We start from the raw sequence: 14,263 nt of genomic DNA, 5'->3' as shown, positions 1-14,263 counted from the left end.
TTTTAAACAGTGAATTGCTCAGGTTTAAAAGGATAAGTCCTTTCTGGCCTCTTCAAAGACTACAAGGGAAATTTTTTGTTATCAACTGAAAAATTGTTCACTCTTTGTCCATGATAGAAATAATATCTAGTGAGTCACTAATTTGTATTAAGCAGAGGTGTTTAAGGAGTGGTGTTTGGGGTTTGAAAGGGAAAATAAATAACATGTCATAGAGTGGTTTCAAGAATTACATGAAGTAATTAGTATAAAACCATAAGAGGTAAACCAGGTGCACGGTAGATGCTCAGAATGAAGGCAATCCCCCTGCCCTTGCAATTAAGGGTTGAGTAAATTCCTCCACGATTATTCCTTGGCCTGGGGCTTGCACTTAAGAGATGACACTTAGGGGCCACTAGGCAGTGCGTGACTAACTTTTATCAAATTCATTGGCTGAAATGGAATTCAAACCCATGACCTCTTAAGCCCAATGCATCTATTAAAAAGAGGCATTTACAAGTAATCTTTATGGTTTTTCTTTTTACTATAAATTGGTTGCCACACTTTACGAATTAGGAGATTTCACATAAAATTTCAGATTCCTGTCTCCCTTGAAAAAAATCAAAGTGTCTGGCAACACTGTGCCTGACTTCACACATGGCAGTAATGGAGGTGGTGTGATGAGGGTACCAATCTTGCTGGTGCCCCACCCTTATCTTCCCATTTCAGTGCTCACTAACTCCACCTCCAAATGCCACCACCTGCATCTCTTTGCCTGGGGACTTCTCTGGCTACTGTAGTCTGCTTTTGCAGAACAAAGCAGCCTAGAAATTCCAGGAAATTAACATTCATGCTTCCCAGGAGCAGCCCTGAAAAAGTGATGGGAGTTGGTATATAAATACCCCAGCTCTCTCGCCCTTGGATGGAATAGCTCTGAGGCACATGTTCTACACAGTCTCCCAGATGTCCTCAGCAGGATTAAGCTCTAGTTCCCATGGTGGTAACTTCCTTGCTGATTAACCCTTGACTGACTGCCTTCCCTTCCCTGTTATACTTCCCCATTTCACTGCTAGTGTTTCCTGTATCTCCCCAATAAATGACTTACACTGAATCCTTGTCTCAGCATTTTCTCTGGGAGAGGGGGGCCCAAACTAACATAGCACCCAGAAATAAGAAATATGTTTGTGCCCTTTCTCCCACAGGATTTGAAGGGAGGGTTAAAGGACAAATAAGGGGCCATAGACGGGCAACCAGAGCCTATGAGTGTTCCACACCTTCTCTACTGGGCCCCTGACAATCAGCTGGAAGTTAGTGTCTCCTTACCAGGGGCATGTGTCCCTAGTTTTCTATTGTCTCCACTGGCTCATTTAATTCATTGGTATTATTGGATTGGCCAAAAAGTTCATTCGGGTTTTTCCATTAGATGTTACGGGAAAACCTGAGCAGAATTTTGGCCAACCCAATATTTTCCTGGCTCCTTTAGCCATTTGAATTTTGTTGTCTCTCAAATTGCTAGAATTCTACAATTAGAGGAAGACCTGAAGATTATCTCCCAGAAGCTCTTCTTAAATAGAGACTTGGGCATATTAAATAGCTTGCTTAAATTCATTCCCTTCCAGTAGTCTCTGAGATACACCCAAACACTCCCTCCACAGAAGTTATTTTCTAATGCAGGGAACACAGCATGAAAAGTCAGGAGACCCCAGGGTTGAGTTTACTGCTAAAACTGTCACATAGTCTTGGGCAAGTTCCTACCGCTCTCTGTGCTGTGCCAAGTGGCAGAGGGGCTGGCTGAGGCCTCTAAGCCATTCCAGCTCAGCCACTATGATGCCTTCCCTCTCCTCTCGGGTTTGGCTGCTGAAGAAGTGGGTCTTCAGCTGGAGGCACCATCATCAGTCTGACCCCTTCTTTTACCTCGGTTCCTTTGTCCCTGGGTCATCGCTCTTCTTAAAACAAGTTCTTAGATTTTAGTGAGCATCACAACCCCTGGAGACCTTGGCAAAAAACAGATTCCTGGGCCCTTCTCTCAGAGATTCTGGTTCAGTCAGGCTGGATGTATCTCTGAGCAATTTCCAGCTGATGATACACACTTGAGTACCATTGCCTTATAGGAAGAACCCAGGAACCAGGCACAAAAGCAGCCATATTTCTGCCTTAGCAAAAATCTGGAGCAGATGCAAGAATTCTTTACAGCATACGCAATTTACAAAATGAGGGTTTTATATTTTATTTTAAACCTGTAGCTATCTTGTGGGTAGATTCTCTTTTGCTCCTCCTCTTGCAAATTTTTGTGGGGCCCCTTACTCCTAGCCGGGATGCATTGAGATGGGTAAGATCTCAGGTTTAAGTAGCAGCTTTGTCTGATCTCTGAGCTCTAGTACCTTGTCTGGCCCCTGTGGAACCAGCTACATCTCCTCTTAGGGGGCGGGCAACATGCTTGCTTCAGTTCTCTTAGCCTAACTGCATTAGTGAGACAAAGGTGTTTCCTAAGTACCCACGTTGTACAATCCTATCTAAAATAAGGCTCAGCTTAAAGTCTATGTGATTTGCTTTTGTGTGTGTGTGTGTGTGTGTGTGTGTGTGTGATTTGCTTTTAATAACTGCCTACAATGCTTTATTATACTCATTACCTGAGTTCTTATTATCTACTTGCAGATTTATTTGGACGAATGTTGTGTGCAATTATGTTCTTTTAGAAAATTGTCTCTTTTATGTACTTGGATGAGTAAAAAAAAATCATGCAAAAGCACTTATACTCCTACAACAGAAGAACAGGCCTGGCTTCCAAGCGTTGAGTTTCAATTTCTCATCTTATATTTTGTCAGGGAGATAATTATTAGTCTGTCAGGTTTGGTATCTTTTTTTTAATGTCTGGAAAAAGAGAGCCACACTAGAGGCTTTAAAATCAAAGCCAGTTGAAATTAAAATTGCCAATACCAAAATGCTGATACATTCACCTCCTGAATCATTCAGGTTCCTTCATTTTACAGGTAAACAAAATATATTGGCAAAATTGTTTCTTCTTTACTATCTGTGTCATAGGGTTGCAAACTTACTCAGGCTTGAACTTTGGAAATAACCACACACACACACACACACACACACACACACACACACATAACCTCAACTTCTTCACAAAACCCCACTGACTAGAATTCTTTTAAAACTCTATTTTAATTCAGTCTATTAAATTTAGTCTGCTTAAATAATTTAAACATTGTCTATCAGAATTCAGTCACATTATTGTAAGGTTAAACTGATACCTTTAAACCCTCAGACTTTCAGGTTTGGCCGCCACCTGCTCCTTCTTTCCACCTCCCACCCCCATCTTCCTCAGGATGGAGACAAATGTGGGTTATGGGACCTCCGGGTGAAGGAGATACGATCCATCTTCTTGTTCCTCGCTGGTCCCTGCCTTGGCGTGACAGCCTCTTCTGCTACCTGGACTCGTGACCAGTGAGCATTAGCTGGTCCCATCAGCTGCTGGTCTTTTCAGGAAGAGGCTTCTCTGCAGTAGTTTACTCCAGCCTCTTTCCTCAAGTCTTGAAAGCTATCCTTGAGACTGCCTCTCATGTCAGCCATAGGCTTGTGCCTGGCACTTCCCTGTTCCTTCACTGAGATTTGGAGGAGCTTCGGGAGCCCTGCATACCACACAAAGGCCATGGAAGCCAGTAGCATTGCCTCAAGTTCATTTCCACCCACTCTGTTGTGCCATCTCTCCATGGAGGCCATGTTGGGCATAGCTGGAGCTGCTGTGCAGCTGGTATTCACCAGTGTATCTATACCCATTGTTAAAATGTTGCAATAGTCTCATGCTTGTTGGTTAATAGCCACTGTTTCCAGTCATTGGAGTATTATCCCCCATGACCCCAGCCCTTTACCAGGACGCCTCTTGCCTCATTAAGGATGGTAATGCCCACAGGATAACTCCAGAACAAAGCTCAACTTTATGTCTAGATTCTGACTGGTCTAGATGAATCTGGTTATTAAATATTTTTAATATTACCTCTGAACACAGATGCATGTGGCTCCTCTCCCTTGTTTGTGTGGGGGTGTATGCTACTTAGATATTTCTGAAGCACACCACCATCTGCTCGGGGTGGTAGGAAATGGTGTATAATAAAGAGTTGGGGCCTGACATAAGTTACTGTTCTTTGTCCTCTTCTGCAAATAATCCTTGGCTAAAAGTGATGGACTGTAGGGCTTTCACTTCTCAGAATTGTAGACGCCTTTTACAATAGGGCAGCAAGGATTATGGACCAGCTACCATGGCCATAGGGCACTCTTCTTTCTTTTTTAATGGATTATTCTTTTCTTTTTTGGCTGCGTCTTGCAGCTTGTGGGATCTTAGTTCCCCAACCAGGGATTGAACCCGGGCCCCAGCAGTGAAGGAGCCAAATCCTAACCACTGGACTGCCAGGGAATTCCCAGGGCAGTCTTCTTTATACCACATGGAAATTCTGTGATCTGACACATCTGGGCTTGATTCTTGATATCAAAGCAATTGAGAAAAATCATATCTCTGTTAAACCATCTTTCTCTAGCATTCCATCTGGTGCAATCCAAATTGAAGGAGTCCCATCCCAAACCACACCCCACTAGTCTTGGCCTGATTAGAGAGCAGATCATGAACAAGGAAATGGAAAAAGAAAAAATAATAATTTCCAAAACATTACCTCCATTTCATCTGTGTTACAACTTTGATTCTAGAAACAGTTGTCTTCAGTAAGTCAATGATGGCTTCAGAAGGAGCACCAATGTGTTTTCTATCACGTGATCTGTTGTCCCATGTATGTATGTATGTATGTATATATATGTCAATATCAGGTAATATCAATCTAGTAGCATGAGGTTTTTGATTATCTACTGTTTTCTCAGCTCTTAAGGAGAACAGCAAGGCTTCATAATTAAAAGGCAGAGCTATTGCCCCTGAGCAATGTCATTTCTAGCTGCGGGAAAAACTCAGCATCAGAAAACAGTTCAAGATTAGATGAATGCTAAATTCTCTCAAATTTGGTGAGGGGAGAGATCAATATAGCCTCCTGAGAAAAATTCTGGAGGAAGTGAGAAGTGATCAGGGCCTTGAGCTATCCTTAAGAATTGAATATGCTTCCCAACTAAGATTAGGAAAAAGGCAAAGATATCCCCTCTTACCACTCCTTTGCAACATCATACTAGAAGTACTAGCTAATGCAATAAAACAAGAGAAGGAATAAAAGGTATACATACTGGGAAATAAGAAATAAAACTATCTTGGTTACAGGTGACATGATCATCTATTCAGAAAATCTGAAAGAATGAACAAGAAAATCTAGAGCTAATAAGTGATTATAACATGGTTGTAGGATATCTAGTTAATATACAAAAGTCAATCACTTTTCTATGTACCAGCAATACAAGTGGAATTTGAAATTAAAAACACAATGCCATTTACATTATCACCCTCCAAAACTAGATACTTAGGTATAAATCAAGCAAAATATGTACTACATCTATATGAGAAAAACTACGAAACTCAGATGAATAAAATTTAAAAAAACCTAAATAAATGGAGAGGTATTACATTGGATAGGAAGAACTCAGTATTGTCAAGATGTTACTTCTTCCCAACTTGATCTATAGATTTAATGCAATCTCAGTCAAAATCTCAGTGAGTTATTTTCTAGATATCGACAAATTGATTCTAAAGTTTATATGGAGAGGCAAAAGACCAACATAATTGTCAACACATATTGAAGAAGAAGAAGAACAAAGTGCAAGACTGACACTACCTAACTTTGGGACTTTTTGAGACAGTGTGGTATTAGCAAAGAATTGACAAATAGACCAATGAAACAGAATAGAGAGCCCAGAAGTAGACCCACATAAATAGAGTCAACCGATCTTTGACAAGGGAGAAAAGGCAGTAAAATGGAGCAAAGATGGTCTTTTCAACAAATGGTATTGGAATAACTGGACATCCACATGCCAAAAAAATGAATCTAGACACAGACTGTATACCCTTCACAAAAATTAACTCCATGTGGAGTTAAAAAGAGTATCTAGCAAGAGCACCTAAAAAGAGAAGAGGTGAGAGTTGGGACCCAAACTCCTGGAAGCCCCAGTATTTAAGTTGTGGGCAGCAGAGATAGAGCCAGAAAAAAAGGTTGAAAAAAGTTCAGAGAGGTATCAAGAGAATCAAGGGAGAATTTGTGCCTTAGAGACTATACCTTTGATCTATGGAAATTTTAACTTCAAATGGCCATTCTGAACCATTGCCAAACAATGCCTGAATCATTGATTTTGTTTTGTTTTGTTTTGTTTTGTTTTCATTTAATGTATTCTGTCATCACCAGTAATCCTAAGTGGCAATCCTTTTCAGTGAGGCTATCTGAAGTTCAGACCAGGTCACCATGAACGGAATCAAGCCTCCCAGAAATAAACTGAATCCTGGTCACCTAGAATATATAAACTGGCAGGGTGCCTGAGGGTGCAGTATGTTCTTAAGAGTATTCTTAAAGGCTTCGGGCAAGAAATTTCAGGGTGTTTTTCTTTTTGATGACCTCTAACGTAAATAACATATATGTATATTGGGTAATTAAGATGACCACCTTGTACCCCTGGTAACTAATTGTTCACATCCAGTTTCTATGCCCACATTTCCACTTGCATTGATATTCACATTGGCAACTTCAATTGTCCTGAGAAAAGGAGGAAAACCAAAAGAAAAGGGGAGCCAGTACTTAAAGTGATATCTCAGCATCCTTTATAAATGGGGTCTTGCAATAATTCAAACATAGAAATGAGGTTGGTTATTTGAATCATCTCATGGTACTTAGAAATCTAAATGTCTTCGGTGCAAAAAAACCCCCTAAATTGCAGCAGTTTGTACAAAACTCGTGTTGAGAATAGCAGTTTACTTACACTAAAGCATCATCTCTTACATTAAATGAAAGTAGTAGGTTTGAATTTTAATGAATTTGTTTCAGGTGTATTGTAAGTTTTGGGGTTTCATAATTTTATAAAAGATAGCAGCAGCAGGAGTTAAACATTTGCAAATCAATCCTGCTGGAGCCATAAGAGGTTTTTTCACTAAAATGGATTGTACCTTTCCAATAAAAGGGTCTGATAGCCCGTTCTCTGGTATTTTCAAGGCCTGTTAACAAGAGATGGTGGTTTTGTTTTGAATTTGAAACTCTTTCTATATTTCTATATCTCGAAGCCAGTATTTTTTTTAAGTTATTGAAGCATAGTTGATTTGCAATGTTGTGTTAGTTTCTGGTGTACAGCAAAGTGATTCGGTTATACATATATATAAGAGTTTGCATCTGCTAATCCCAAACTCCCAGTCCATCCCTCTCCCACCCCCCGTCCACTCCCACTTGGCAACCACCAGTCTGTTCCCTATGTCTGTGAGTCTGTTTCCTATGTCTGTGAGTCTGTTTCTGTTTCTAAGATAAGTTCATTTGTGTCATAGTTTAGATTCCACACATAAGTGATATTGTATGGTATCTGTCCTTCTCTTTCTGACTTTCTTCACTTAGTATGATAATCTGTAGGTCCATCCATGTTGCTGCAAATGTCAGAGCCAGTATTTTTATATTGTTAGTTTGTTGCATTCCTTTCCTTTTCAGATAAAGTTGTCTGACTTTGGTTTCTGTGCTCAAGTTTCCAAAGAGGTGCCAAAGAGGAAATCACTGGTTGGCACACCCTACTGGATGGCACCTGAGGTGATTTCTAGGCTGCCTTATGGGACAGAGGTAAGGGAGTGATGGTCATTGTTGGGGAGTGGCAGGGTCTGGTTAGGCTCTGGGATGCAGGGGTTCTGAGATCGTTAATGACCACAGGAGATCAGGGTAATGACTTTTAACTCCACATTTGATCCCCATTCACTAGGCTTGTCACAGAGTAGGTTGTGGAAGAAGGGAGACTGGCCATCCCTGGGATATTGCCACAACATTGATCCAGGAGCGTACTTAGGTCCCAAGGTGACAGTGGGAGAGAGCCACTCAAACTAATATCTTACCCTCAGGGCCAAGCGTGCACAAAGCGAGAAAATGCAACCTGAAAAGTGGCTGGAGACACACAGATGAGTAGGTGTGATGATTCAAAGGATAGAACGTCAGAGAAAGCTCCACAGGATTGGGGTTAATATTTGGATGAGAAATAATGTTTTGCTATAGGAAAAATCATATACGAATATTGCAACATATTTTAAAATATGGCAAAATGATTGTTTCCTCTGAAAAGGAAATAATCACTCATAATCTATCTTTTAATTGGTTTTTGTTTTTTTAATCAAAAAAAATTTTGATCTTTTTTTATTGAATGAAAGATTCTTTAAATTCTACAGTGCTTTATAATTTTTTAAAGTTTCACACACATGGGCTTCCCTGGTGGCGCAGTGGTTGAGAGTCCGCCTGCCGATGCAGGGGACACGGGTTCGTGCCCTGGTCCGGGAAGATCCCACATGCCGCATAGCGGCTGGGCCTGTGAGCCATGGCCACTGAGCCTGTGTGTCCAGAGCCTGTGCTCCACAATGGGAGAGGCCACAACAGTGAGAGGTCCGTGTACCGCAAAAAAAAAAAAAAAAGTTTCACACACATGATTTCATATAATTCTATAATAAACTTCCCTTTAAAAAAAAAATTCTCTATCCCTGTATTGCCCTTCCTCCTTTCCCTCTCCCCACTGGTAACCACTAGTTTGTTCTCTGTGTCCATGAGTCTGCTTCTTTTTTGCTTTATTCACTAGTTTGTTGTAGATTTTAGATTCCACAGATAAGTGATATCATACAGTATTTGTCTTTCTCTGTCTGACTTGTTTCCCTTAGCATAATGCCCTCCAAGTCCATCCATGTTGCTGCAAATGGCAAAATTTCATTCTTTTTTATGGCTGAGTAGTATTCCATTGTATATATACCACATCTTCTTTATCCATTTGTCTGTTGATGGACACTTAGATTGCTTCCATACCTGCTCATAATCTATTAAGGAACAAGGTTTGGATACATAAAACGAGGGACCAGAGGTGGAGGAGGGCCTTCTAGGGGGATAATAGTGTGAGGAGAAGCTCTGAGACACACACACACTACACACACATACACACAGAGGCAAGGAGCTCGTTTCGCCTGGGCACACAGTGTTTCCACACATCATGGTGCAGACGGTGATCCCAAGAGAGGAGAAGACTGCAGGTGGTGGCACAGACCAGTGAGCAAAGGGGAGTGGCAGAAGCTCAGGCGGACTCTGCTCTCTTCCCCCAGCTTACTTGCCCTTGGATGAATAACTGTGGTCCCAAGAGCATCAATTCTCAGTGAAGGGCACTGTGCAGGTGAGAGCAGGAGTGTGAATAACTTATAAGAGGTGTAATGAGGCTGGGAGGGGGAGGCGACAGTGCCTGGGAATTTATAGCACGGCTGTGGCTCCTCCTTATCCTGACTTCCCATTCTTTACCCAGAAAGGATTGCTTGTTGTCTCTCCCTTTCTTTCCCTCCATTCCCTGAACATGGTTTTATAGATCATGGTTTTGTGCACACTGCTTCAAAGTGATAAAACACAAAGGAATGGGCTTCCCTGGTGGCACAGTGGTTGAGAGTTCGCCTGCTGATGCAGGGGACATGGGTTCATGCCCCAGTCCGGGAAGATCCCACATGCCGCGGAGTGGCTGGGCCCGTGAGCCATGGCCACTGAGCCTGTGCGTCCGGAGCCTGTGCTCCGCAGCGGGAGAGGCCACAGCAGTGAGAGGCCTGCGTACTGCTAAAAAATAAAAATTAAAAAGAAAACAAAGAAAAATAATACGGGGGCAAAGCACTATTTTTAAAAATCAAATTAATAGAAGAATCAGGATATATCGTGCTGTGCAATGTAGCTCTTTGGAGTTTGTTATGAATATGCCAAAAACTTTTCTGATTTTCTTATGGTTTAAATGCAACTTTCCTCTCTGTTCATAACATAAAACTTTGGATGGTTTTCACATCTGCTCTGTAGACCATGAACCACCCAAGTTAAAAGAATTAGAAGAAAGTTCTAAACTTCAGTGTTAAGACATTCACGTGTATCTGATTGTCAGAATCTTCATTGAAGTTGTATTTTAAAAGCAGACAAAGACCATTAGCAAACACTTGGTCACTCAACAATTCAGCCTATATATATGAATTGTATATTTTGAGAGGTTACAAATCCCATATTAATTTATGAATGAGTATGAATCTATTGGGGTCCCTGACACATCCAACTTTTCAGAAGGTTCTCTTTGCCTGAGGTAATCAGTGTGGTGTGCCTAACAGGTGGACATCTGGTCTCTCGGGATCATGGTGATAGAGATGATTGATGGCGAGCCCCCCTACTTCAATGAGCCTCCCCTCCAGGCCATGCGGCGGATCCGAGACAGTTTACCTCCAAGAGTGAAGGACCTGCACAAGGTGAGAAGCAGCAACCGTTGCTGAAGTTCAACATCATTCTTCGATTTTTCCGCCTCTCTGTAGTTTTAAAGACTGGCATATCGCATCCAGGAGTAGATCCTGGTTTATGGGCATGGACTTTGGAATTCGAGTTGCTTGCATTCAGAGCTCTGCTATTCTTGTTCACTCGCTTGGGCAAGTGAGTCAGCCCCTCCATCTCTGAAGCTCATCTGTAAAATGGGGTACAGCTGCTCCTCTTTCATGGGGTTGGCTCTACTCCGCACTCCCTCCTTGAGAATCTATTGCATGCTGGGGACTGTTCTAATGGCCAGGATATAGCAGCTCAAAACCCCACATTTCCTGACTCTCATAGAGGTTGCATTCTATTTGGGGAAGCAGTTAATAAACCACACACAGATGGATGAATAAAATAATTTCAGAGAGTGGTACCTGCTATGAAGCGAATAGAACACTGTGATGTGATGGAAGGGGCCGGAGAGGGGTGTGGAAGCTAGTTCTGGCTGAGGGGTGAAAGAGGCCCTTTCAGGGGACTGGAGCCTGATTGGAAAGAAGGAGTAAGTTATGCAAAAAGATCTGGGAGAAAAATGTCCCAGGCAGAGGGAGGAGCAGTGTGAAGACCCTCAGCCAGAGCAAAGTGGGCACGGGGAAAGGGTGAGGCATGTCAGAGGGTAGGCAGGGGCTAGATTGTGCAGGGCAAAGAGCAACATGTTTAAGGGACCAAGTAGGGCCTTTCCTGTTTTCCAAAGATTGTCAAGTAGGGCCAAGCTCAGAACATATGATACTAAGTCAAAGAACTGCCACTGTGGGGGCCACCAGTGGGGGCAGAGCTTGCTGAGAGGTGCTGTCTCCACAGATCAACTCTATAAATGCTGACCCCTCCCATCCGCCTCCTGACAATAAGAGAGGGAGTGAGGCTGCCTTAGGTGAGGCGATAGTTTGTAATGGTTGCTTCTCCTCTTCCCTCACCCCTAAACCTTAGGGAAGAGCCCCAATAGAATCACTCCTAGAGGTTGTGTGGATCTGCCAAAAAGATGGGAGACTGCTTGAACTGAACAGGGATTGAAATTTGTACTGCATTGGACTGGGTTTAAATAATAAAAAGTGGCTAAAATAGTATGGTATCAAATAATCCCACACCCAGTACAAAGGAGTGTGATGTTCTTCAAAGTCACAGACAAGAGCAGCTTTCATCCTAATGGTCAAAAACTGGAAACCTTCCAAGGTTGTTTCCCAAAGGGATAAGTGATATGTGGGATGATTCAGCAGTGTATACTACACAGCAATGCAAAGGATACAGCTTTTGCCACCCACATCACGGATACATCTCACAGACACGATGTCGAGTGAAAGCAGCTAGAGAGAGAAGGGTTGACAGCCAATGACTCAATTTCTATAAAGGACAAAATCAGGTAAAAATTTATCTTATCAGAAGTCAAGATAGTGGTGACCCTTTGCAGGGAGACAGGTATTGATTGGAAGGGGGCTGGAGGGAGAGATGTTCTATATTTTGATAGGAGTGGGGAATATATAGGTGTAAATATGTGTTTTAAAAAAACTACTGTAGAACATAAACTTTTTATACGTTCAAATGTACGTAAGCTATACCTCAAAAAGTAAATTACACGAAATTAAAGGAAAAATGCTGTCTGTGTCAGATATCCTTAACAGAAGTTTGCTTCTCTGCAAGAAAGGGATTCCACAAAGCCTAGATGGTTTCAGTGGTTACACAGAAAACTCATCCCATGTTTACACCACTGTTCATCAAACATGTGTGGCCAGCACCTATACACAGTAGGCACTTCATAATAGCTGCTCCTGTCACTATTATACCACTATTATTTTATTTATTAAATATTCTTTGTCATACCATAATTTACTCCTATTATTTCAGACTTGAAGAAGGTAAGGAAAACAGCATATGTTAAGAAAGGCAATTCCTGCTTTTGCTTCCATAACCTCTTTCTCCTCAACCTGACATTCTGGAATTTGAAGTTGTTGATAGAATGACTTTCCTGGGAATTCTCTGGGAACCCATTTTAGGGGAACTGGGTTGGGTGTCTGTGTTAGTCCTCAAGATGGTATCTTGCGTTTTCACAGGTTTCTTCAGTGCTCCGGGGATTCCTAGACCTGATGTTGGTGAGGGAACCCTCTCAAAGAGCCACAGCCCAGGAACTGCTCGGACATCCATTCTTGAAATTGGCAGGTCCGCCATCTTGCATTGTTCCCCTCATGAGACAATACAGGCATCACTGAGCAGAGGATTCATAGAGGTGACAAAGCTAGATGAGAACATGAGAATAATTCAGGAGAACACAAGGAAACCAGAGAACGTGTAACAGACCTGTATATTCCAGACCAGCTGATTGATGGGACGGTGTGTTGACCGGCAGGGTTTGGCAGACCAGGGCATCTTCTTGTGTCTTAAACAGGCATCTCTCCACTAACAGCTGGTGTGGTCATTTGGAACACGGCTTTAATAAGTCATTATTATATTTTTCAGCCTTTCATCCAGCAAATCAGAATGACTCAGTACAAACTCCGTTATGATATATCCTAGCCACTTGCAGGGTAACGCACAGGATTTTCTATATTGAAAGAATACTTTTCTGGCAAAAAATAGAAAGGATAACAAAAAGCACTTTTTCTTAATGGTAGCAGTGTAATGTATTTTGCAATGAATTTGTAATTTTTCTGTACAATAGTTTTGATAATTTATAGTACTTTGATGTCACGTAGCCATTGTATCGGTTGAAGTAATACCTGTTTACTAGCAAGAGTTCGAACAAACTCTTTCCTACTTTTTTATCCCTTTCGGAGAACCAACAATTCTTTAGGAACTTTGAATACTGAATGACTCTCAATCACCGTCAGCTTTAGTAGAATATCTTTCTTATCTTAACAAGTGTCTTATGTAATGGAAGAAGACTTAAGAGTGATGGTGATGGGGGTGCACATTCCATTTATCCAGCCCAAAATAATACAGTACAATAAAATGTGAGCCACAGTATACCACCAAAAGTACTCCTTGGGAGAAAGCTAAATATTCTGAAAACTCACATTTTCCTTCAAGCCTGTTAGTAGCAAACCATCTTTTGCACAGCAGGATGTTTCCCCTAGTACCCTCTCTTAAAGGGGTACGATGTCCCTTTGGGGCCAAATTTCCCCTCCAAGGAACAATTTTAGTGCTAGGATCATTTGATGTACTTGTAGGAGGCTGTGAGCTCCACGTCCTACCCCTCCGCCATCTTGATCCAACAACCCAGTGCTAGGATCATTTGGACTCCATTCTCCAAACTGAATGTTTCAAGAAGGCTGTGAGAATTCCAGTCTCACAAAGGGAAAAAAGACAGAAGTGGGCAAGATGTTTGGTTTTGTTCGTTACTGTTTTTAAAACTCTGTGTGCTAGCACACCAAACTCTTGTCTGTAATTTACCTTCGTCGCTATTGTTTCTGTATCATACTGGAAGTCTGGATTCTAGAGAATGAATTAGGGAGCGGGGATTTTCCCGGGTGTGACCCGAATTCAGTTGTGACCATGTTCTGTGTTTCCGACATAGGAGAGTTGTGCTGCTGACTAGATCTTCTTGAATGTTGATAAACACGAATGACTACTACAATACATTTTGTGTTGCTTGTTGGATGAATTTGCATGTTACCTGTAGGCCAATATAGATTTGCCTTTAAGACTCTGGAAAAGCTACATAGTCATCATTAGTTTCTATTACTTCTGCATCCAATGAAAGCCATTTTTTACCAAACTGGAAAACCAGAGGCTTTTCTGAATTTCACATACTGTAACAAATATGAATTTAAAATTGTGAAAATGCTCTGGTTGCTCTAAGCCTAATTAAGAATGTTTGTAATTAATAGGTTGCTAATTATTTA

General features: G+C 41.6%; 1 protein-coding gene across 1 annotated transcript in view; it reads left to right on the top strand.

Moving 5' to 3' along the window:
- Positions 1-12,995, top strand: part of PAK5 (p21 (RAC1) activated kinase 5) — a 321,017-nt gene extending 308,022 nt beyond the window's left edge. The window contains exons 8-10 of the mRNA XM_029221169.1: positions 7,590-7,715; positions 10,244-10,378; positions 12,476-12,995. Coding sequence (XP_029077002.1) covers positions 7,590-7,715; positions 10,244-10,378; positions 12,476-12,631 — 417 coding nt within the window. The 3' untranslated portion in view covers positions 12,632-12,995. The remainder of the gene's footprint in view (positions 1-7,589; positions 7,716-10,243; positions 10,379-12,475) is intronic.
- Positions 12,996-14,263: the final 1,268 nt, after the last annotated feature.

Source organism: Monodon monoceros, unplaced genomic scaffold, assembly GCF_005190385.1.
Source record: "Monodon monoceros isolate NGI ecotype Baffin Bay Population unplaced genomic scaffold, NGI_Narwhal_1 Super_Scaffold_13, whole genome shotgun sequence".
Lineage (NCBI taxonomy): Eukaryota > Metazoa > Chordata > Mammalia > Artiodactyla > Monodontidae > Monodon > Monodon monoceros.
The sequence above is the reverse complement of the archived record's forward strand: the minus strand, read 5'-3'. Positions and strand labels throughout refer to the sequence as shown.